The sequence below is a fragment of the Scyliorhinus canicula genome, chromosome 17 (genome assembly GCF_902713615.1).
Source record: "Scyliorhinus canicula chromosome 17, sScyCan1.1, whole genome shotgun sequence".
Lineage (NCBI taxonomy): Eukaryota > Metazoa > Chordata > Chondrichthyes > Carcharhiniformes > Scyliorhinidae > Scyliorhinus > Scyliorhinus canicula.
In genome coordinates, this window is record NC_052162.1 from 100,215,314 (window position 1) to 100,238,192 (window position 22,879).

General features: G+C 46.5%; 1 protein-coding gene across 4 annotated transcripts in view; it reads right to left on the reverse strand.

Moving 5' to 3' along the window:
• The window catches only part of LOC119952085 (gamma-aminobutyric acid receptor subunit gamma-4-like), a 409,052-nt gene extending 401,919 nt beyond the window's left edge, over window positions 1-7,133 (reverse strand). For 2 of the 4 annotated variants that reach the window (XR_005457758.1, XR_005457757.1), the window contains exon 1: window positions 6,345-7,128. Coding sequence is in view for 2 of the 4 variants with exons in the window: in XM_038775633.1 (XP_038631561.1) it covers window positions 6,345-6,397 (53 nt within the window). In the remaining 2 variants the exon portion in view is untranslated. Of the gene's footprint in view, window positions 1-6,344 lie in introns of all 4 variants that reach the window. The other 2 variants (XM_038775633.1, XM_038775632.1) reach the window with 2 other exon arrangements.
• Between the last annotated feature and the right edge of the window lie 15,746 nt (window positions 7,134-22,879).

The following is a 22,879-nucleotide window of genomic DNA, read 5'->3' on the forward strand; positions in this document are numbered from 1 at the left end:
CCTTCACAGCACCCTAACCACAGATCTCTCCATTTTACAGAGGCCTGATCATAAAAATCTTGCATAAAAATTGGGCAGCACAGTAGCACACGTGGCTAGCATTGTGGTTTCACAGCGCCATGGTCCCAGGTTCGATTACCCACTGGGTCACTGTCTCTGCAGAGTCTGCACGTTCTCCCCGTGTCTGCGTGGGTTTTCTCCAGGTGCTCCAGTTTCCTCCCACAGTCGTGCAGGTTAGGTGGATTAGCCATACTAAATTGCCCTTAGTGTCCAAAAAGTTTAGGAAGGGTTATTGGGTTAGGGGGATAGCATGGAAGTGAGGGTTTAAGTGGGTCGGTTCAGACTCGATGGGCCGAATGGCCTCCTTCTGCACTGTATGTTCTATGTTCTATGAAAGTGCTCTGATAAAAAGGAGCTCCGACCATCATAGACCTCTGTGCACTATCAGAACTCAGATCACTTGAGTGGTTTCACATTGTCACTGCTTTCTGAACTTTCAAACAATTACGTTTTGATCAGGCATCTCCTCTGAGACTTTGAAATGTAGCTCAGGCTGTGCTGATGATCTTGTGGCACTGATAGTGGAGTCTGAATGTGAGAGGTCTCAACCTAGCACCAGCACTGCTTTGGCAAATAGCAGAGGTGACAGAATTCAGCAGTAATTGGTAACCCACAGTTTAACTGGCTGAGCAGATTGGTCAGTGTGATGTGCCACACCCCAGGCACTGAGTTTTCACTTTTGTTTTTCAGTTGGGCGCTGGCTGTGGCTCTGAGTTTTACTGTCGCTTTGAGTTTGATCTGGTTTTGTATTGCACAGGTTGGAAAGAAGTATCTCTCTATCGTCAGTTTAAAAGCTGTTTCCAGATTACTTGATAATTTAAAAGTGATAATTGTTTTCTGGAAGGATTCAAACCTGCTGTTTTGGAAAGGAAACAGTGTATCCATACCGAGCCTTAAAGATAGTAAGAATGCCATGTGTTGGGCCACACCTTTGAAAAGGGGTTTCTGGTTTATGGGATCTCGTTGTTAAATTGGAACAGTTAAAGGGGGAATTCATGAAGGGTTATACATAGATTACTGTAGCTGTGTGGGGTATTTATGTTTGTATTTGATAAAAATGCTTACTGTGTATGTTTATAAAAATGTTAGCTAAATTTGTAGAATAAAGCTTGTTTTGATTAAAAGTGCTTAAGGCCTCTATTGAATACCACCTGAAAGGCAGGCCCTTGTGCTAATCGTAACCAAGATCGATAAACATTTGGAGGTCAGGTGAACTCCATGATATACTTTGGAGTTTTCTAAATCCTGGCCGCCTTCACCACCCTGTCCACCTGCGACTCCACCTTCAAGGAGCCATGAACCTATGTCCCTCGATCTCTTTGTTCTGTAACTCTCCCCAACTCCCTACCATTAACTGAGTAGGTCCTGCCCTGATTTGATCTACCAAAATGTGTTCAGTACCTTCCTAAATGAACCTTCTCCAGCTTGATCAGTCACAGGCCATGAACACTCAGGGAGTGGGGATCATGTTAGATGTCTTCAATGATGCTTTGGGGACATTGCAAAAGTATTCCTACTGTCCTCCTGGGCATGTCCTGCCATGACTGAGTGGTGGTACCTCCCCTGTGCTTTGAGCTGCTGGCTGCAGATTGAACCAGTCTCTGAAGTAAACAGCAATCCAGGGAATGCTGTCGTCCCGTAAACCATGACTTTAATCTCAGGTTTGAGATCCTTGTCTTCAAAACACACACTCATTGAGCCAGGTGTCTGAATCTTTAATGCCTTCTGAAACGACCTAGCAAATCACTTATTTCAAGGACAATCATAGATAGGTAATAAATGTTCACTCAGCCAGCATTGCCCACATCCCATAATTGAATAAAAATATATACATATAAACACATATTACAGTATACTTATAGACTCCCACTCACAAATGTGCACTCACTCTCACAGAAACCAGAAATAGGAAACGCAACAGGAGTCCTGGATGTCCCAGCTGGGATACTAAGGATCACTGTAGCTCTCGAGTATGAAGCATCACTGACATGCTCTCACACCAAGGTCCCCAGATCACAGCTCAAGGCCTCAGGAGAACGCTTCTGTTTGTCTTCACCTCTGGTGTGTGCCCTGCATCTTTAGATTCAGCCCTGCACTTAGCTCTTGCTTCACACAGCAAAATGATTCTGAAACCAAAATCATTGAGTTGGAAAGCTAACAGTGACAAAATCCCTGCTGCAGAAAGTTTAATGATTGAATACTGGACAGTGGAGCTCAGAGGTGTGGTGACATTGAGGAAACTGCACTTTACATGTGGGTAGTGACATTGAGGAAGCTACGCTTACATGTGCATAGTGACATTGAGGAAACAGTGTTTTACACGGGTAGTGACATTGAGGAAACTACGCTTTGCATGTGCGTAGTGACATTGAGGAAACAGTGCTTTACACATGGGTAGTGACAGTGAGGAAACTACGCTTTGCATGTGCGTAGTGACATTGAGGAAACAGTGCTTTACACATGGGTAGTGACAGTGAGGAAACATCGCTTTACACGTGTGTAATGACATTGAGGAAACTGCATTTTACACGTGCATAGTGACATTGAAGAAACTGTGCTTTACATGTGGCTCATGACATTGTGGAAACTGCAATTTACACGTGCGTAGTGACATTGAGGAAACTGTATTTTACACTTGTGTAGTGATATTGAGAAATTGCCGCTTTACACGTGCGTAATGACATTGTGGAAACTGCATATTACAGGTGTGTAGTGACACTGAGGAACCTGCACTTTACACATGTGTGGTGATACTGAAGAAACTGCACTTAACCATGTGTCGTGACTCTGAGGAACCTGCACTTTACACGTGTGTAGTGACATTAAGGAAACTACACTTTACATGTGTGTGGTGATGTTGAGGAAACTGCACTTAACACATGTGTAGTGATACTGAAGAAACTGCACTTAGACATGTGTCGTGACTCTGAGGAACCTGCACTTTACACGTGTGTAGTGACATTAAGGAAACTGCACTTTACACATCTGTAGTGATATTGAGTGAGCCACACCTTACACATGTGTAGTGACATTGAGGAAACTGCACTTAGGCGTGAGTAGTGATATTGAGGAAACTGCACTTTACACGTCTGTGGTGATATTGAGTGATCGGCACTTTACACGTGTGTAGTGACATTGAAGAAACTGCACTTTACACATGTGTACTGAGATTGAGAAAACTGCACTTTAAATACGTTAAGTAATATTGAGGAAACTGCACTTAGACATGTGTTGTGACACTGAGGAACCTGCACTTTACACATGTGCAGTGATACTGAAGAAACTGCACTTACATGTGTAGTGACATTGAAGAAACTGCACTTTACACATGTGTAGTGACATTAGGGAAACTACACTTTACACATGTGCAGCGATATTGAGGAAACTTCACTTTATACTTGTATACTGATTTTGAGGAGACTGCACTTACACGTGGATAGTGATATTGAGAAAACTGCACTTTACACATCTGTAGTGATATTGAGTGAGCCACACCTTACACATGTGTAGTGACATTAAGGAAACTTTACATGTGTGTGGTGATATTGAGGAAACTATGCTTTACACGCCTATAGTGACGTTGAGGAAACTGCAATTACATGTGTGTAGTGACATTGAGGAAACTGCACTTAGACGTGTGTAGTGACACTGAGGAATCTACACTTTACACATATGTAGTGATATTGAGGAAACTGCACTTTACACGTCTGTGATGATATTGAGTGATCTGCACTTTACGCGTGTATAGTGGCATTGAGGAAACTGCACTTTACACATGTGTAGTGAGATTGAGAAAACTGCACTTTACATGTGTGTGGTGATATTGAGGAAACTGCACTTTACACATTTGTAGTGATACTGAAGAAACTGCAATTACACACGTGTAGTGACATTAAGGAAACTGCACTTTATACGTGTGCAGTGATATTAGGGAAGCTGCAGTTTACACATGTACAGCGATATTGAGGAAACTTCACTTTATATGTGTGTGGTGATATTGAGGAAACTGCACTTTACACATCTTTAGTGATATTGAGTGAGCCACACCTTACACATGTGTAGTGACATTAAGGAAACTATACTTTACATGTGTGTGGTGATATTGAGGAAACTACGCTTTACACGTCTATAGTGACAGTGAGGAAACTGCACTTAGACGTGTGTAGTGGCACTGAGGAATCTGCACTTTACACGTGTGTAGTGACACTGAGGAAACTGCACTTTACACATATGTAGTGACATTGAGGCAACTGCATGTTACACATGTGTAGCGGCACTGCGGAAACTGCACTTTACATGTATGCATTGACATTGAGGAAATTACACATACACATGTTCAGTGCCATTGAGGAAACTATGCTTTACATATGTGTAGTGAGACTGAGGAAACTGCACTTCACATGTGCGTAGTGACAATGAGGAAATGAATCTTAATGCATGTGTGGCGACATTGAGGAAACTGACCTTTATTTTTTTATTTTTTTTATCAACTTAAAGTATCCAAGTCTTTTTGTCCAATTTTGGGGCAATTTAGCATGGTCAATTCACCTACTCTGCAAGTCTTTTTTCGTGTGTTGTGGGGTGAGACGCATGCAGACACGGGGAGAATGTGCAAACTCCACACAGACAGTGACCCAGAGCAGGATTAATCCCGGGACCTCAGCGCTGGCAGACAGCCACTACCGTGTCACCTGAAACTACACTCTCTAAGTAGTTCACTACCTTGCCAATGGAACTGGGGTTGCTCTTCTGGCAACATAAATATTTCAAGGGAGATTTACTTGAGGTGTTGAAAACTTTAAGCTGTTTTGATAGAATGAATAAAGATAAGATGTTTTCTTTAGGCAGAGGGTACAGTGACAGCAATTGAAGGACACTGATTTAAGGTGATTAACAAAAGACAAGGAGGGGCAATAAGCAGGATTAGTTATACTGAGCGAATGTTTCTAATCTGGACGGCACTGCCTGTTAGTGAAAAGAAAACAGATTCAATAATATCTTTCAAAAGGGTATTGGACATATTATTGGAGCAGGGAGCACGGTAGCACCGTGGTTATCACGGTTGCTTCACATCACCAGGGTCCCAAGGTCAATTCCCAGCTTGGGTCTGTGCGGAGTCTGGACATTCTCCCCGTGTCTGCGTGGGTTTCCTCCGGGTGCTCCGGTTTCCTCCCACAAGTCTCAAAAGACATGCTTGTTAGGTGATTTGGACATTGTGAATTCTCCCTCCGTGTACCCGAACAGGTGCCGGAATGTGGCGTCCAGGGGCTTTTCACAGTAACATCATTGCAGTGTTAATGTAAGCCTACTTGTGACACTAATATAGATTGTTATTATTCACAGCGTTATGGGAAAGAACAGGTGGAGAGGAATTAATTGGACAGTCTTTTCAAACAGGGCCGAATGTCCTCCGTCATTTCTGCACGATTCCACAATTGTATCTTCAGAAAGATGATCAAAAAAGGGCAGCATGGTAGCACAAGTGGATAGCACTGTGGCTTCACAGAGCCAGGGTGCCAGGTTCGATTCCCCGCTGGGTCACTGTCTGTCTGGAGTCTGCACGTTCTCCCCGTGTCTGCATGGTGCTCCGGTTTCCTCCCACAGTCCAAACATGTGCAGGTTAGGTGGATTGGCCATGATAAATTGCTCTTAGTGACCAAAAAGGTTCGGAGGGGTTTTGGGTTACGGGGATAAGGATAAATGAGGGCTTAAGTGGGTCGGTGCAGACTTGATGGGCCGAATGGCCTCCTTCTGCACTCTATGTTCCATGTAAAACAGGTAAATCCTGGGAGATCTTGAACTTGGAAAGCAGCATTGCCTAAAAGGGGCATGCAAGGCAAAGGCTTCAAATCAGAGCCCCCCATCTCACTGTGACCATAGCAATGGGACGACTGCTTTGATATTAATTTAAAAAGAGTTAAACAATAAGCAGGACACCCAGCACTGTGAAAGTCTGCACACTGAACCCGCTCGCCACCAATCACAACGGGATCCTGACTGGCATCTTTTTGGAGGGATCTGTGCCTTTAAGACGTCCATCGCCTGAAGTTGACCAGCACTTCCTGCTGATTCCCGGCAACTGAAATCCCTCCAGGAGAGTGGCCCGACCCAGACATCGAGAAAGGGGGGCTGGGAGAAGTCAGGGACCGGTGCCATAATCACTTCAGCAATATTAACTGAAAGTTCCATTAAAGAGAGAGACGCGAGGCAGAGGGAGGCAGGGAGTGAGAGAGATGACACACACACACAAAAACTGCACACACGCAGGCACCATGATAACTTACCTCGCTTGAATGGCCGATTGAAGGCAGAGGAGAATGAAAACTTTAGGGGACATCTCTGGCCTGGTCCACAAGCTGGAAACTCTCTGATGTCTCAACAAATCACAGACTGGCTTCCAGCACAAATCTCAACGAGTGCAACACAAACAGCAGTTAAATCGCCAGAAGAACAGTCTCTGACACACCACTGATCACCGTCCAACATTCGCCAAGGAAACCAACTTTGTTTAAGCAGGAATGTTTTCTTTTCCTCCACATAGGACTTAAGAATTACAGATGATTCCGACTCACCGCTTGGTGATTTTTTTTTAATGGTTTCTGTTTAAATTCCAGTTTCCCACTCTAAAATATGTCCTTCGGAATTCCCAAGTCCTCTAAATTTTGCTTTGATCTCCGTTTCCCCCCCAGATCCTCACTAAGTGCAGAGAGAGGTCTGAATGCCCCCCTCTCTCTGCTCACTCTTGTGAGGAAAGGATTACACGTCTGTCTTTTCTCTGCATTTCTCCGCCTGACGTTGCCTGGTGTGTGCGTTTTTTTTAATGTCGCGAACCCGTCACTGAGAATGCTTCCAGAAAATTCAGAGAGAGTTCATGTTGATTTTGGGATGCCTCCGCGGCTGCTTCCCCAGCCCAGGTCTGGACTGACTGCGTCCTGATCCAAACTGGGCGTCTATTCCAGGTGAAATTGCAGCATCCTCCTGAGGGTCAGTTTCACTGGCGTTGGCGCTAAGAATTTGCCTCCTCTCCTTGCAGAGTCCTGCCCGCTACCCTGTGTGGGAGCTGAGGGCAATACCACGTCCAGCTGGGGTCAGTGGGGAAGGGCTGTTCCATCATCTTCTGACTAGCTTTGCTTTGTGAACACAAGGAGTAATTTTATGAATTAATAGACAGGCAATCGTGGACCACAGGTACCCACATTTCGAGTATTTGTTATCTTGGGCGAGTCATGCTCCTGGGAGAGCGAACTCACCTAGACATTGTGATGTGCACATTGCTCTAAAATAATCACCCCATTGCTTCTACATAATAACATAGGGCCATATTACACGGAATATAATAATACTGAGTGCCATATTACAATATTGAGTGTGCTATCACACTGGATATAACGAAATTGAGCGTCATATCACACTGGATATAACAATACTGAGTGCCATATTACACTGGATATAACGATATTGAGTGTCATATCACACTGGATATAACAATACTAAGTGTCATATTACATTGGATATAATAATATTGAGTGTGCTATCACACTGGATATAACGATATTGATGTCATATCACACTGGATATAACAATACTGAGTGCCATATTGCACTGGATATAATAATATTGAGTGTCATATCACACTGGATATAATAATATTGAGTGTCAGATCACACTGGATATAATAATATTGAGTGTCATATCACACTGGATATAATAATATTGAGTGTCATATCACACTGGATATAATAATATTGAGTGTCATATCACACTGGATATAATGATATTGAGTGTCATATCACATTTGATATAATTGGAATGAGTGTCATATCACACGGGAAATAAATTAATGAGCATCATATAACACTGTATGTAATAATGAGTTTCATATCACATAAGATATCATATTGTGGAGTGTCATTCCACACCGGACGTAATCGTAATGAGTGTCTTATCACAGTGTTTGTTTAGATTAACAATGAGTGTCATATCACAGTGTTTATATATCCAATTTAAAAAATATATAAATTGAGACTACCCAATTCAATCTTCCCAATTAAGGGGCAATTTAGCATGTTCAATCCACTTACCCTGCACATCTTTGGGTTGTGGGGGCGAAACCCACGCAAACATAGGGGATGGAATTCTCCGCAGGGGGCCGAATTCGTGAAGGCCGTCGTGAACTCGGCCGAGGTTCACGACGGCCTCGGAGCCCGCTCCCCGCACCTAATTCACCCCCACCTAGGACTAGGAGCGGGCCACCGTCTTTCCCGGCCGTGACCTCGTCGTGCCGAGAATGTGAAGTCATCCGCGCCTGCACGGGTTGCCGGTTCCAATCCGCGCATGCGCGGATGACTTCATCACGCAGACGGCACGAACACGTGCATGCGTGGTGCCATCTTTCTCCACCGCCGCCCGGCACGACATGGCGGCTTGATCTTGCCGGGCGGCAGAGGGGAAAGAGTGCGTCCGTTTTGGATGCTGGCCCCTCCCGAGTACAGTCACGGTGCTCCCGTCCAAATCGGGCCCCGAGATGCCCCAAACGGGCATCTGGCGCCCGTTTCACGACGGCAGCGAGCAGGTGTGTTTGCTGCCGTGTTGAAACGGGCATGAAGGCCCGGCCGCTCGGCCCATTGGCCTCGGAGAATCGCCGCTGGCCGTAAAAAAACGGCGAGCGTAGATTCATGGCGTGGGTCGGGCGTGGGGGGGGGGGGGAGAATAGCGGGAGGGCGTGAAAAATGTCGGGAGGCCCTCCCGCTATTCTCCCACCCAGCGTGGGGGGCGGAGAATCGCGCCCAGGGAGAATGTGCAAACTCCACACGCTCAGTGACCCAGAGCCAGGATCGAACCTGGTACCTCGGCGCCGTGAGACTGCAGTGCTACCACTGCGCCACTGTGCTGCCTTGTGTTTATATACAATATTAATGAGTGCCGCATTACAGCATTTGTATTCAATACCACTGAGTGCCATATCACACTGTTTATGTACAATAACAATGAGTGTCATATCACACTGTTTATATACAGTAACGCAGTGCCATATCACACTGTTTCTATATAACACTGAGTGTTATATCACTTATATCCAATAACACTGAGTGCCATATCAAACTGTTTGTGTACAATGACACTGAGTGCCATATCATACTGTTATGTACAATAGGCTGAGTATCATATCAAGAAAAGTCTCCTGCAAACTCTCCTGAACACACTTCTGAAACTCTTCCCCATCTTTGCCCTTTATACTATTATGATCTCAGTCTATATTAGGATAATGTGATTACTATGTTATAGTTTATGCACTTCTCTGCAATTCCCTTGCAAATTTATTCCCACTATAGAATACATCAGGTAGCGTAATACTACTGATTCTTTCTTGATTCTCCTTGTGCTCTCCAGGACATTCTCTCTCTCCAACATCAAATAGTTCTCCTGCTATCACTCCTTCTTTCTGTAGCTTCCTCCAATTCCTCAACATCTTGTATTCAGAAATATTTAGTACTAAGTCCTACCCGACCACAACATCATATTCTCATGTTCCTACCTTCATCTGGATCGCATAAACATTATTTACCACATTTGTATGTTTAGATACATGAACTGTGAACCAAATTTAGACTTCCTACCTCCCCCTTATTATCTCTTTCCTGTCCAGTCTCTTCCCACCTCCATTCACAATTCCTCTGATGCCTTCCACCATATCACAATTTCCTGGTTCCTCATCCTAACCACCTCATCTCACAATGTACGTCTAACCCCTCTACACCTAGTAAGAGTGCTTCCTGTTTATTACCTGTGTTTCCCTCTTCTTTTATTTTGCCATTCTTATTTTTTTAATTCTGCATTCATAAACCACAGAGTATCTGAAATAATGGATCTACAAAGATGGGTTGCATGGGGCTGGTTTAGCACAGTGGGTTAAATAGCTGGCTTGTAATGTAGAACAATGCCAGCAGCAAGGGTTCAATTCCCGCACCAGCCTTCCCAAACTGGCGACGGAATGTGGTGACTAGGAGCTTTTCACAATAACTTTATTGAAGCCTACTCATGACAATAAGCAATTATTATTATTATTAAGATGGCCATTAAGGGCTGCATTTACTTGTAACGTGACCCAGATTGGCACTATCTTTGGTGCCATGATGCAATTCAGCTGCATCCTACTACTCCTCCTCATCCAGGGTCCACGTGTAAGGCCCTGGCATGCGGTGATCTAGCCGGCTGTCTTGGATAATATTCTCTGTGCCAAATTTGGTTCCTCTGGCCATCACCTGTCCTCCAGCTGCACATTTGACAATATGGTTGGCTCTCCCCTTTGTCCTCAGCGGAGGTACCCCGGTGGCTCCCACGTGCTTGGCCCAGCTGCAATATTTCCTCTGGGTTGCCCTGAGGTCTGGGTGGGCCAAACTATGGGTGCCATAGTCCATGGACCCTCACAGTTCCTGCACTCCTTTCTCTGCATGCGCACAGGACAGTGACAATTCGATGGCGCATTTTAAGTCGAAGGTGGACTCAGCCAACATCTTCTTCTGAATGGCTGTATTGTTTATTCCACAAGCCAGCTTACCCCTCAACATTTTGGAGAGGGACGGCCTGAACTCGCAGTGCTCAACTAGTCACCTAAGGCAGATGAGATAAGTCAGCCACCAATTCACCTGGAGACCGCATCGCCATATTAAACCAAAATCGATGCATGATCATGGAAAGTTTAAAGTCATAATGTTCAGCTACCAATGCGACCAGCTAATCAAACGACTTGGAATTCTGTGTGGCCGGTTAAGTGAGACTATTTATAATTACAAAGGTTAGGGCCCCACAGGCAGGCAGGAGGATAACTTTCTGACTTTCTTCCCTCAAAGTACCATTAGCCTGAAGAAATGCCTCATGTGTTCAGCATAGTAGCTCCAGTCTTCCAGGCCTGCATCGGTGATGTCCAGCTTACAGAACAGTGACATCTTGAACTTTTATTTCCACACGGTTCGGGATAGTGATCACCGGTACAGTTGGCAATTTCCAAGAGAGAGCGGAGTTGTCATTTGTCCTCATCGCCAGTTTAGTAACTTAAGGAAGCCAGTGTCTGTGGAATAAGGATTTATTGAACGATGTACAATACTCTACCCATGACAGTGACTCTCTCCCAATCCAGTCCTTGTTCTGGGCCCTGCTCAGGCCAGCTGTTATGTGTAGTCTTTAATAAGCTCATCTTTTGTAGTACCTGTAGGTGATCTGGGTTGGGCAGGTGTAAGGCCGGAAGTGTTGTTCTCAGGTCCTTGTTCATCAGCAGTTGAGCTGGTGACATGCCAGTTGATAAGGAAGTCGCCCGGTACGAAAGTAACGCAAGGTGTATGTTGGAGGCGGAGTCCGAGGCTTTGTGGATAAGTTGTGCACCCCCTTTTCGAATTTGCCATTGGACTGCGAGTAGTACGGACTGGAGGTAAATGAAGGTTGTAGCCTTCAGCAAACGTGATCCATTCTCGACTGTGGAAGCACGGTCCATTGTCGCTCATGGCAGTATTTGGGAGACCATGCCATGAAAACGTCTCTTTGATGACGGTCTTTAAGGTGAGGTTGGACAGCTTCAGCACCTCAGGATAGTTTGAAAAGTAGTCAATGAGTAGGATGTAGTCGCGACCATTCACGCGGAATAGGTCAATGCTGACCTGGGACCATGGAATGGTTTCCAAGTCGTGTTGTTGAAGCGTCTCCTTACTCTGTGCTGGTTGGAACTTCTGACAGGTCTCGCAGTCCAGGACCAAGTCCTTGGTTGATGCCGGGCCAGTAGACGGCTTGTAGGGCCCTGCGTCTGCATTTCTCTAAGCCCAGATGCCCTTCGTGTATTTGCTGCAGTACCATGTGCTTGAGACGCAGCGGGATCACTATTCTGTCCACCTTTAGCAGGATTCCGTTGATCAGCATAAGGTCGTCTTTCACGTAATGGAATTGAGGGCATTTCCTTTTCGACCACCCATTCTTGAGGTTGTAGATGACTCGCTGCAGCAGGGGTTCTTTGACCGTCTCTTCTCTGATGAGAACGAGTTTTTTGTCCGTTGCTGGGAGGTTGCTTGGGCACATTTGTACCTGTGATTCAATGTGCTGGATGATCTCCAGTGGCTCACTTGGTGAGGTGATGGAGCAGGACAATGCATCTGCAATGGTGAGCTCTTTGCCAGGCGTGTACACAAGATTGAAATTGTACCTCCTGAGTTTGAGCAGAATTCTCTGCAATCGGGGCATCATGTTGTTCAGGTTCTTTTGGATGATGTGGACCAGAGGTCTGTGATCTGTTTCAATGGTGAATGTTGGCAGTCCGTAGACGTAGTCATGGAATTTAAAAATGCCGGTGAGACCAAAGCACTCCTTTTCAATCTTCGGGTACCTGGGCCGGGATTCTCCCCTACCTGGTGGGGCATGGGGTCCCGGCGTGTTGGAGTGGTGTGAGCTACTCCGGCGTTGGGCCGCCCCAAAGGTGTGGAAGTCTCCGCACCTTTAGGGGCCAAGCCCTCACATTGAGGGGCTAGGCCCACGCCGGAGTGGTTCCCACTCTGCCGGCTGGCGTGAACGGCCTTTGGTGTCACGCCAGCCAGGGCCGAAAGGACTTCGCCGGCCGGCGTAAGTCTGCGCATGCGCCGGAGCGTCAGTGGGTGCTGACGTCATACGCAGGGGACGGGGTTTCTTCCGCCTCTGCCATGGTGAAGACCATGGCGAAGGCGGAAGAAAAAGAGTGCCCCCACAGCACAGGCCCACCGCCTGATCGCGGACCAGGCCACCGTGGGGGCACCCCCCAGGGTAAGATCACCCTGGAGTTTGCAGGCAGCTGGAAGGTTTTTGGGAGCCTTCTTGATTTTCGTGAAGTCAAGCTTCGAGATCAGGTTGGCAGAGGCACCTGTGTCCAGTTTGAACTGGATGGGGTATCGGTTGACATCCATCACTGCGTTCCATTCATCCTCGGAATCAACGGCAAGGATTGATTTGACTTGCAACGTATGGCGTTTTCGCACTTTGTGATGATGCCTACTCGGAATGTTTTATCCAGGTAGACGTCGTCTGGATCTGTTGCACTACCTTGATCAGAATCATCCGTTTGGTGTTGTTCTGATTACCCATTTGTTACATGTCTGCATATCATTACACTCTCCTCCATTTTGATTTTTTTTTCCAATACATTCCTCCACAGGTACAGTTCTCAACTTGTTTTGCTTTCACAAAGAGCTGACCCTTGATCTGCTCGTAACATATTCTGCTACATAGAACATAGAACAGTACAGCACAGAACAGGCCCTTCGGCCCTCGATGTTGTGCCGAGCAATGATCACCCTACTTAAACCCACGTATCCACCCTATACCCGTAACCCAACAACTCCCCCTTAACTTTACTTTTTAGGACACTACGGGCAATTTAGCATGGCCAATCCACCTAACCCGCACATCTTTGGACTGTGGGAGGAAACCGGAGCACCCGGAGGAAACCCACGCACACACGGGGAGGACGTGCAGACTCCGCACAGACAGTGACCCAGCCGGGAATCGAACCTGGGACCCTGGAGCTGTGAAGCATATATGCTAACCACCATGCTACCGTGCTACCTTACCTTTATGCCATCATTAACACCTTCTTTAGTCTTCAATACAGTCATTAACCACCATCTTGTGTCAATGACAGCATTTTCAAATGTCTCCTAGTTCTCATCTATCCCTGACTTTCCATTCTGCTCCACATTTTCTACGCTCCTCTCCAATTATATCAACTGTGGGACATATTGGTGGGAAATCCTGTTTTTACAATAGATAACTAATTCTTAACTATGTTGAAAATTGTATCTAACTCTGCACTTCGATGTACTTTCTGTGTCTGCTACTGGAATAACAACCCTGTGTGCAAAACAAATGACTCATCACCAGGTGTGGACTCAGAGACAATGGACTATTAACAAACTTTGCCCAAGGTCTGAATGCCTTTCAGATATCCCTGTTCTGTCCGGCTAGCCACAAGCTGAAGAATTAGCAACAACAGGAAAAGGCTGTAGATTACAAACTAATAACCATTTATGGCACGGACTGAGATAATGGAGGACTAATTAGTTGCATGTAATGAATTGTGACACGAATAAAGGTGATTGGCTGTATGTAAATGAGATTAAAAACTGATTTCGCTTTTGAATCTGTATACATATATTTTGTTAATTTAGTGTATCCAATTCATTCTTTTCCAATTAAGGGGCAATTTAGCGTGTTCAATCCACCTACCCTGCACATTTTTGGGTTGTGGGGGCGAAACCCACGCAAACACGGGGAGAATGTGCAAACTCCACACGGACAGTGACCCAGAGCCGGGATCGAACCTGGGACCTCAACGCCATGAGACAGCAGGGCTAACTCACAGCGCCATCGTGCTGCTGTTGAACCTGTATATTAACCCGTGTGAACCTGAGCTTAAGTGAGAAAGAGTACTGTCTAAAGGCTGCGGAGCCCCAGGCCTTTCTCCCAGAATTCTGATATAATAAACTGCTTCTTTACTCATCCAAAGGCCTTTGTGTGAATATTTTCACCTCCAACATCAGCCATCACATTTCTACCCCTCTTCAGCTCTGAAGAATCAAATTGACTCGAAATGTTTGCTCAGCTTTTCTCTCCAGGGATGCTGCCAGACCTGAATTTCCTTGGATATTGTGGGCAGAATTTCTACTCCAAATGGGGTGATTCTTGCAGAGGGGCGGGTCGCAGTTTCACAGCACCAGCCAGTGTGCTGGTTTACTAGCACTATCCTGTCTTAAGTGGGGTGGGGGGAGGTCTGCCCATCAACAAGTTGCAGGTAGCCTATTCATGTAGCGAAATATCCACTTCCCCTTTGACCCCAAAGTTGTGACCCCAACCCAAAAGACAATATCCCGTTCTATGTCTCCGTGTTGCTGCTACATTGTTGGAAACCCTGGGTGAAATCCACATTTGTGGACTGCCTGCCCAGTGAAGCAGCAGGACAAAAGATATTCAGGCCTTTCATCTCTCTCAATGTGGAGCATATCACAGAAGAAGTGAATACTTGGGGGGTGATTTTCAATAGATTGTTTAGGCACTAATGAGCTTCTAATGTGGCCAAGATGGAGCCAGTGTGCAATCCAAGACACCACATTAATAAAAGAGTAGAAGCCAGCTGTAGGTAAGTGGCACTTACTTACCTGCCAATGCTCATGAATGAGGCCATATGACATTTAAGTGGCTAACACTTCAAGTAACACTTCTCCAAACAGCGACAAACTATCCTGGGAGTAAACAAATTGAGAAACCTTCTGAAACATAGAATCCATAGAATGCCTATGCTGCTGAAGAGGCAATTCGGCCGATCGAGTTGGCACCGACCCTCTGAAAGAAGACTCTACCTAGGCCCATTCCCCAACTTATCCTCGTAACCCCACCGAACTGGCATTTCTTTGGAAACTAAGGAGCAATTTAGCATGGTCAATCCGCCTAACTTGCAAACCTCTGGGCAGCACGGTAGCACAGTGGTTAGCACATTTTATTCATAGCTCCAGGGTCCCAGGTTCGATTCCTGGCTTGGGTCACTGTCTGTGCGAATGTCTGCACATTCGCCCCGTGCCTGCGTGGGTTTCCTCTTGGTGCTCTGGTTTCATCCCACAGCCCAAAGATGTGCAGGTTAGGTGTATTGGCCATGATAAATTGCCCTTAGTCTCCAAAAAGATTAGGTAGGGTTACGGGGATAGGGTGGAGGTGTAGGCTTATGTGAGGTGCTCTTTCCAAGGGCCGGTGCAGACTCAATGGGCTGAATGGCCTCCTTCTGTACTGTAAATTCTGTGATCCATGATCTCTGGACTGAGGAAGGAAACCTGAGCACCCGAAGGAAACCCATGCAGACCGGGGGAGAACTTCACACAGTTACCCAAGGCTGGAATGGAACCTGGGACCCTGGTTTTGTGAGGCAGCAGTGCTAACCACTATATCAAAACTTCACCACCACTTAGGTGACATTTATTCTGGAAATTGTCTTTCATCAAAAAGGAGTGAGTGCTGTGTCAATAGCACCTTTATTATTTACCAGCAGAAGGGGTGTGCTTTCTCTCGAGGATGAATGGGAGACGAACATGAGGACATACAGCAGCATCAGCTGCTGCAGGAGAGGGGACAAGGGGACTCGGAGGATCCTTTGCGCCCTGTGCTCACAGGACATTCCCCCTTCCAGCAGAACCTTCAGCGCTTCCCAGGAACCCATGCACCACCATTAGGGCAGCACGGTAGCATTGTGGATAGCACAATTGCTTCACAGCTCCAGGGTCCCAGGTTCGATTCCGGCTTGAGTCACTGTCTGTGCAGAGTCTGCACATCCTCCCCGTGTGTGCGTGGGTTCCCTCCGGGTGCTCCGGTTTCCTCCCACAGTCCAAAGATGTGCAGGTTAGGTGGATTGGCCATGCTAAATTGCCCTTAGTGTCCAAAATTGCCCTTAGTGTTGGATGGGGTTACTGGGTTATGGGGATAGGGTGGAGGTGTTGACCTTGGGTAGGGTGCTCTTTCCAAGAGCCAGTGTAGACTCGATGGGCCGAATGGCCTCCTACTGCTCTGTAAATTCTATGAAATTCTGTGAAATCTCCCTTGGTTGCTGAGTTATTGTGCAACATGGCATTGTGGCTCAGTGGGGCATCTTGACAAATACATGAATAGGATGGGAATAGAGGGATCCGAACCCCAGAAGTGTAGAAGGTTTTAATTTAGACGGCAACGTGGTCGGTGCAGGCTTGGAGGGCTGAAGGGCCTGTTCCTGTGCTGTACTTTTCTTTGTTCTTTGTAAAGTACACGCCACACTCACTGCACACGTGAGTGAGAGAACTTTCATGAATATTACATTTAATCAGCGGCTGAGTGAAAAACCTGCAGGCTTCATTTTTTAACATTTTTAAGCAAATTTAAATTATGTTATTAGTAATTAGAACCAAAATTGTGTGACAGGCTTTGACTTTAAAATGGGCATCTCACATTAGCACAGCACCCATTTAATGCCTGTTTTAATCTTTCAGCCAAAATAACTCCCAGTCTCTTTACAGATGTCTACAACATACCTCTATAATATATTCCAGATCATCGGTGACCAGAGGTGTGAACCTGCAGAAGTCCTGACTCACGGACATCTGTAGGAATTGTCTGGGAAGTTGAACCCTCTGCTCAATTCCGCTGCTCCCAGGGATCATGGCTTCAGCTCTGAGCTACGATCAGGGACTTTGGACAGTTCTGCACGATTTACCTGAATAGTAAACCTCAAGATGTGAGACAGTTGGGTAACTTCAGAAGCGGCCTCCTAATCACACCCCCACGCCCCTCCTATGACTTGACTAACCCCCGACCACCCGACCAACCCCAGACCTGACAATCTAACTATCCCTCAAACTTTTCCGATCAGCACCCCTTACTGTACCCATTGACCACCTAACAATTCCCCCCCCCCCCACCTTTCTGATCTGGTCTGACTAGCCTCGGACAAGACACTATTACTCCTGTCCATCGGACCAGCCCCCTGTCTAGTTCATTCTCCCTCTGACATAGCTACCCACTCCTTCACCTTACCCACTCAAGCACCTCACATACCTTTGAACAAATCCACCCACCTACCTGTTGTATTTCTGTTTGCTTGATACAACCTTATCAATCCCACACAGGACTGGTAAACAGGAAACAGAGGAAGAAGTCTTACAACACCAGGTTAAAGTCCAACAGGTTTGTTTCAAACACGAGCTTTTGGAGCACTGCTCCTTCCTCAGGTGAATGGAGAGGTATGTTCCAGAAACATTTATATAGACAAAGTCAGAGATGCTGGACAATGCTTGGAATGCGAGCATTTGCAGGTAATCAAATCGTTACAGATTCTGAGAGAGGGATAATCACAGGTTAAAGAGGTGTGAATTGCCTCAAGCCAGAACAGTTGGTAGGATTTTGCAAGTCCAGGCCAGATGGTGGGGGGTGAATGTAATGCGACATGAATCCAAGATCCCTGTTGAGGCCGCATTCATGCGTGCGGAACTTAGCTATAAGATTTTGCTCGGCAATTCTGCGCTGTCGTGTGTCCTGAAGACCGCCTTGGAGAACGCTTACCCGGAGATCAGAGGCTGAATGCCCTTGACTGCTGAAGTGTTCCCCAACTGGAAGGGAACATTCCTGCCTGGTGATTGTCGCACGATGCCCGTTCATTCGTTGTCGCAGTGTCTGCATGGTCTCGCCAATGTACCACGCTTCGGGATATCCTTCGGGAAACATAGGTGCAGTTTATTGGAAGATGTACAGGATTGCTCAGCTGTCAGGGCTGGTTTAGCTCACTGGGCTAAATCGCTGGCTTTTAAAGCAGACCAAGCAGGCCAGCAGCACGGTTCGATTCCCGTACCAGCCTCCCCGGACAGGTGCCGGAATGTGGCGACTAGGGGCTTTTCACAGTAACTTCATTGAAGCCTACTCGTGACAATAAGCGATTTTCATTTTTCATTTCATTTCATTTCATTTCATTTCAAAATTCAACAGCTATTGTTGACAGGAAAGTACAGTTACAATTATTTCCCACCATATGCTGCGAGCTGAATTGAAAGCTCCTCTGAACACTGTCTGCTGGTCACATGGCTTACATCCTGGCTACTTACTTAATTGCATATTCTCTCATCAAGTGATATTGCAACACCACCAGCCTCACCCACTCACCCACCTCACCCAATCACACACATGCACTCCTTCACTAACGCACTGTAAAACTTTGGGATACTTAAATACTTTGTTGAATTGGGTAACTAGTGCAATAAAGAGGGAGGCATGTCCTGTGCGTTGATTCTCGTCTCAGGTCTCTCCAAGGATTCCTGATCTGAGGGATTTCTTCTATGTTCTGCATTGGAAATTTGTATCACAATTTCCCTTCTTTTCCACGATAACATTAAGAATGAAAATTCATATACATGAGGGTAGTTGTGAAAACTATTTGTCCAAAAAATTGATCTCTGTTCAAGAGTTTAAGAATAAAAGTGTTTAAGAATCTATGTAATGCATGGGTGGTTAAACAGACCTCCCAGATCTTGTGATGGTATGGCCTCCCTGAGATCTAGACTCATTTGAGGGTTCTTGACTTGTAGATGTGATGGTTACTTGCCTATTGTCAGACTGCTGATTGAGTTCCCACGTATCTGCTGCTCTTGTCTTTCTAGATCGTAGTGGTCCTGGATTTGGAAGGTGCTGTCGAAGGAACCTTGATGAGTTACTGTAGTGCATCTTGTAGATGGTACACATGGCTGGCACTGTTCATTGGTGATGCAGGGTTTTTAATGTTTGTGGAAGGATTGGCAATCAAGTCGACTGCTTTGTCCTGGATGGTGTCGAGCTTCTTGAGAGTTGTTGAGTTGCACTCACCCAGGCAAGTGGAGAGTATTCCATTCCACCATTACACTCCTGACTTGTGCCTTGTAGATGGGGAGTCAGGAGGTGAGTTACTCGGCGAGGCATTCCTAGCCTCTTAACTTTTCCGGTCGGCACAATATTAATATGACTATTCCAGTTCAGTTTATGATCAATGTTAACCCCCAGGATGTTGCTTATGGGGGATTCAGCGATGGTAATGTCATTGAATGTCAAGGGGCGAATGTTAGATCCTCTGTTGTCGGAGATGGTCACTGCCTGGCACTTGTGTGGCACGAATGTAACTTGCCACTTGTCAGCCCACGTCTGGATATTGTCCAGGTCATTCTGCATTTGAACATGGACTCAGTGCATCCTCCAAGTGGTGTTCAACATGGAGGAGTACTGATTCATCAGTAATCAGCAGGATTCCTTGCCCATGTTTAACCTGAAGCCATGAGACTTCATGGGATCCAAAGTCGATGTTGAGGATTCCGAGGGCAACTCCCTCCCGATTGTACACCACTGTGCCGCCACCTGTGCTGGGTCTGTCCTGCCGGTGGGACAGGACATGCCCAGGAATGATGATAATGGTGTCTGGGACATTGTCTGTAAGGTATGATTCGATGAGTATGAATATGCCAGGCTGGTGTTTGATTAGTCTGTGAGACAGCTCTCCCAACTTTGACACGTTAGTAAGGAGGACTTTGCAGGGTCGACTGGGCTGGGTTTGCCGTTGTCATTTCCAGTGCCTGGGTCAATACTGGGTGGTCTGTTCAGTTTCATTCCTTTTTTGTGATTTTGTAATGGTTGATTACAACTGAGTGACTTGCTCGGCCATCTCAGAGGGCATTTAAAAGTCAACCACATTGCTGTGGGTCTGGATTCACATGCATCATTGAATCATAGAATTGACAGTGCAGAAGGAGGCCATTTGGCCCATCATGTAGGCCAGACCAGATAAGGATGGCAGATTTCCTTTTTTTTTAAATTTTAGAGTGCCCAACTAGTTTTTCCAATTAAGGGGCAATTTAGCGTGGCCAATCCACCTAACCTTAGTATCCAAAATGTCCCTTAGTGTTGGGTGGGGTTGCTGAGTTGTGGGGATAGGGTGTAGGTGTAGGCTTGGGTAGGGTGCTCTTTTCGAGAGCCGGTGCAGACCTGATGGGCCGAATGGCCTCCTCCTGCACTGTAAATTCTATGATCCCCACACTCCTGGCCATCACCATGGTTAACCCTGGTGCCCGTCCCTACTACCTGGAGTAATATTGGCTGGTACTGCCCTTGCCAACGATATGCTCCATGGCCCCCACCCGGCACCACCTCTGTAGAGGTGTATGTGGGCGTTGCCCTTGGGAACGCTGCGTGATGCCTTGCCGGCATGGGCAGCCGATGGGGGCGGTATGGCGGTGGGTGGAGTTCGGGGTTGGTGGGGTGGAGGGTCAGGCCTGGGGTGCGGGCGATGATGAGATGGGGGCACCCATATAGCCGTTGGCACTCTGCAGAAGCCTGGGCTAATGTGGGTGGTCAGTGGGGTGCGCAGCTAGATGGCTGTCTTGCAATGGTGGTCCATAAATGGAAAGCATCCCAGCGTCATGCCCAACGGCCCTTCACCCTGTCACCTCCCAGCTGGCCCTGGCAGCACCCCCCCCCCACCCCCCCCCCCCCCCCCCCCCCCGCCTGCCAGCCCGGCCATTATCAGGACCGGCAGTCCACAGTTGCATTTCACCGTGTCCTAACTCCTCTCCCTCATCATCCACGGTGCCTGTTTCTGTTTCTCGATTTGTAAAAACACAAGTGAACCTTGAAGCTGGGAATTCACCCCAGTGGAGGCGAAGACTCGTGGATGCCCTGGAGAAACTGGGTCAGACCCACTAACGATATGCAAACGGTGCTCACTGTACATGCGGAATAGAACGAATTGACGCCGCCGTTTGGGTACCAGAGAATTACAATTAGGCATGAAACCTTCGCCCGCCACGATTTCTGCGCTAGAATGAATTCTCTGCCCAGTCGCCTTTCCTGATTTCGGCATCAGCCGAACCATTATCCATTGTGTCTGACAAATTCTTCTCATTTTTGAATCCTGTGTGGGCATCGCCTTAGAGCGAGATGTAACATCTTGCGTACAAGCATAGCCGAATTGTGTCATCATTTTGCAGTAGGCACATGACAGAACTGCACCAGCTGCTGTGCTGATACACACAATGTATAATGCCGATATGCTTCACATCATTTTCTCTGTACAGCTTCTCTGGACCAGCATACTCCACTTTCAGGAACGGTTGATCGATGGAATTATACCTTCTGTGAGGTGTTGTACATTATCACCTCTGAAGTTCTCTCCAGCATCAAATCTGCTTGGGTATGTCTGTTATGGGTCAAAGACAGACTCAGTGCCTTATTTCTGAACCTTTTCTGCTGCGGGTGTTATCTTGGTGATCTTGTGTATGGTGACAACGCTGTGCAGAGAGACCTGGGTGTGCTAGTGCATGAGTCGCAAAAAGTTGGTTTACAGGTGCTACAGGTGGTTAAGAAGGCAAATGGAATTTTGTCCTTCATTGCTAGAGGGCTGGAGTTTAAGATTAGGGAGGTTATGCTGCAATTGTATAAGGTGTTAGTGAGGCCACACATGGAGTATTGTGTTCAGGTTTGGCTCCTTACCTGAGAAAGGACGTTCTGGTTCTGGAGGGTGTGCAGAGGAGATTCACTAGGTTAATCCCAGAGCTGAAGGGGTTGGATTACGAGGAGAGGTTGAATAGACTGAGACTGTACTCATTGGAATTTAGAAGGATGAGGGAGGATCTTATAGAAACATATAAAATTATGAAGGGAATAGATAGGACAGATGCGGGCAGCTTGTTTCCACTGGCAGGTGAAAGCAGAACTAGGGGGGCATAGCCTCAGAATAAGGGGAAGTAGATTTAGGACTGAGTTTAGGAGGAACTTCTTCACCCAAAGGGTTGTGAATCTATGGAATTCCTTGCCCAGTGAAGCAGTAGAGGCTCCTTCATTAAATGTTTTTAAGATAAAGATAGATAGTTTTTTTGAAGAATAAAGGGATTAAGGGTTATGGTGTTCGGGCCAGAAAGTGGAGCTGAGTCCACAAAAGATCAGCCATAATCTCATTGAATGGCGGAGCAGGCTCGAGGGGCCAGATGGCCTACTCCTGCTCCTAGTCCTTATGTTCTTATGTTCTGTACACACCGGTAACCCTGCTCCTGCTGGTCTACTTGTGTCCACCACATTAAACACTTGTGGTTTCCATGCAGATTTGCCGTATCTGCATTTCAAAGTGAATGTAGCAATTCACTGAGTAGATGACCATTGGCTGTGTTTAGTTTGTGTTTAGTAGGTTGTAGCATTGGCCTCTTCTGCACTTTATTATTCTGTGATTCTGATTCTGGGGATGGGGGAGTGGGAAAGGGGTGAAAGGATAAGAAGAATGAAAGTCAAGAGTCAA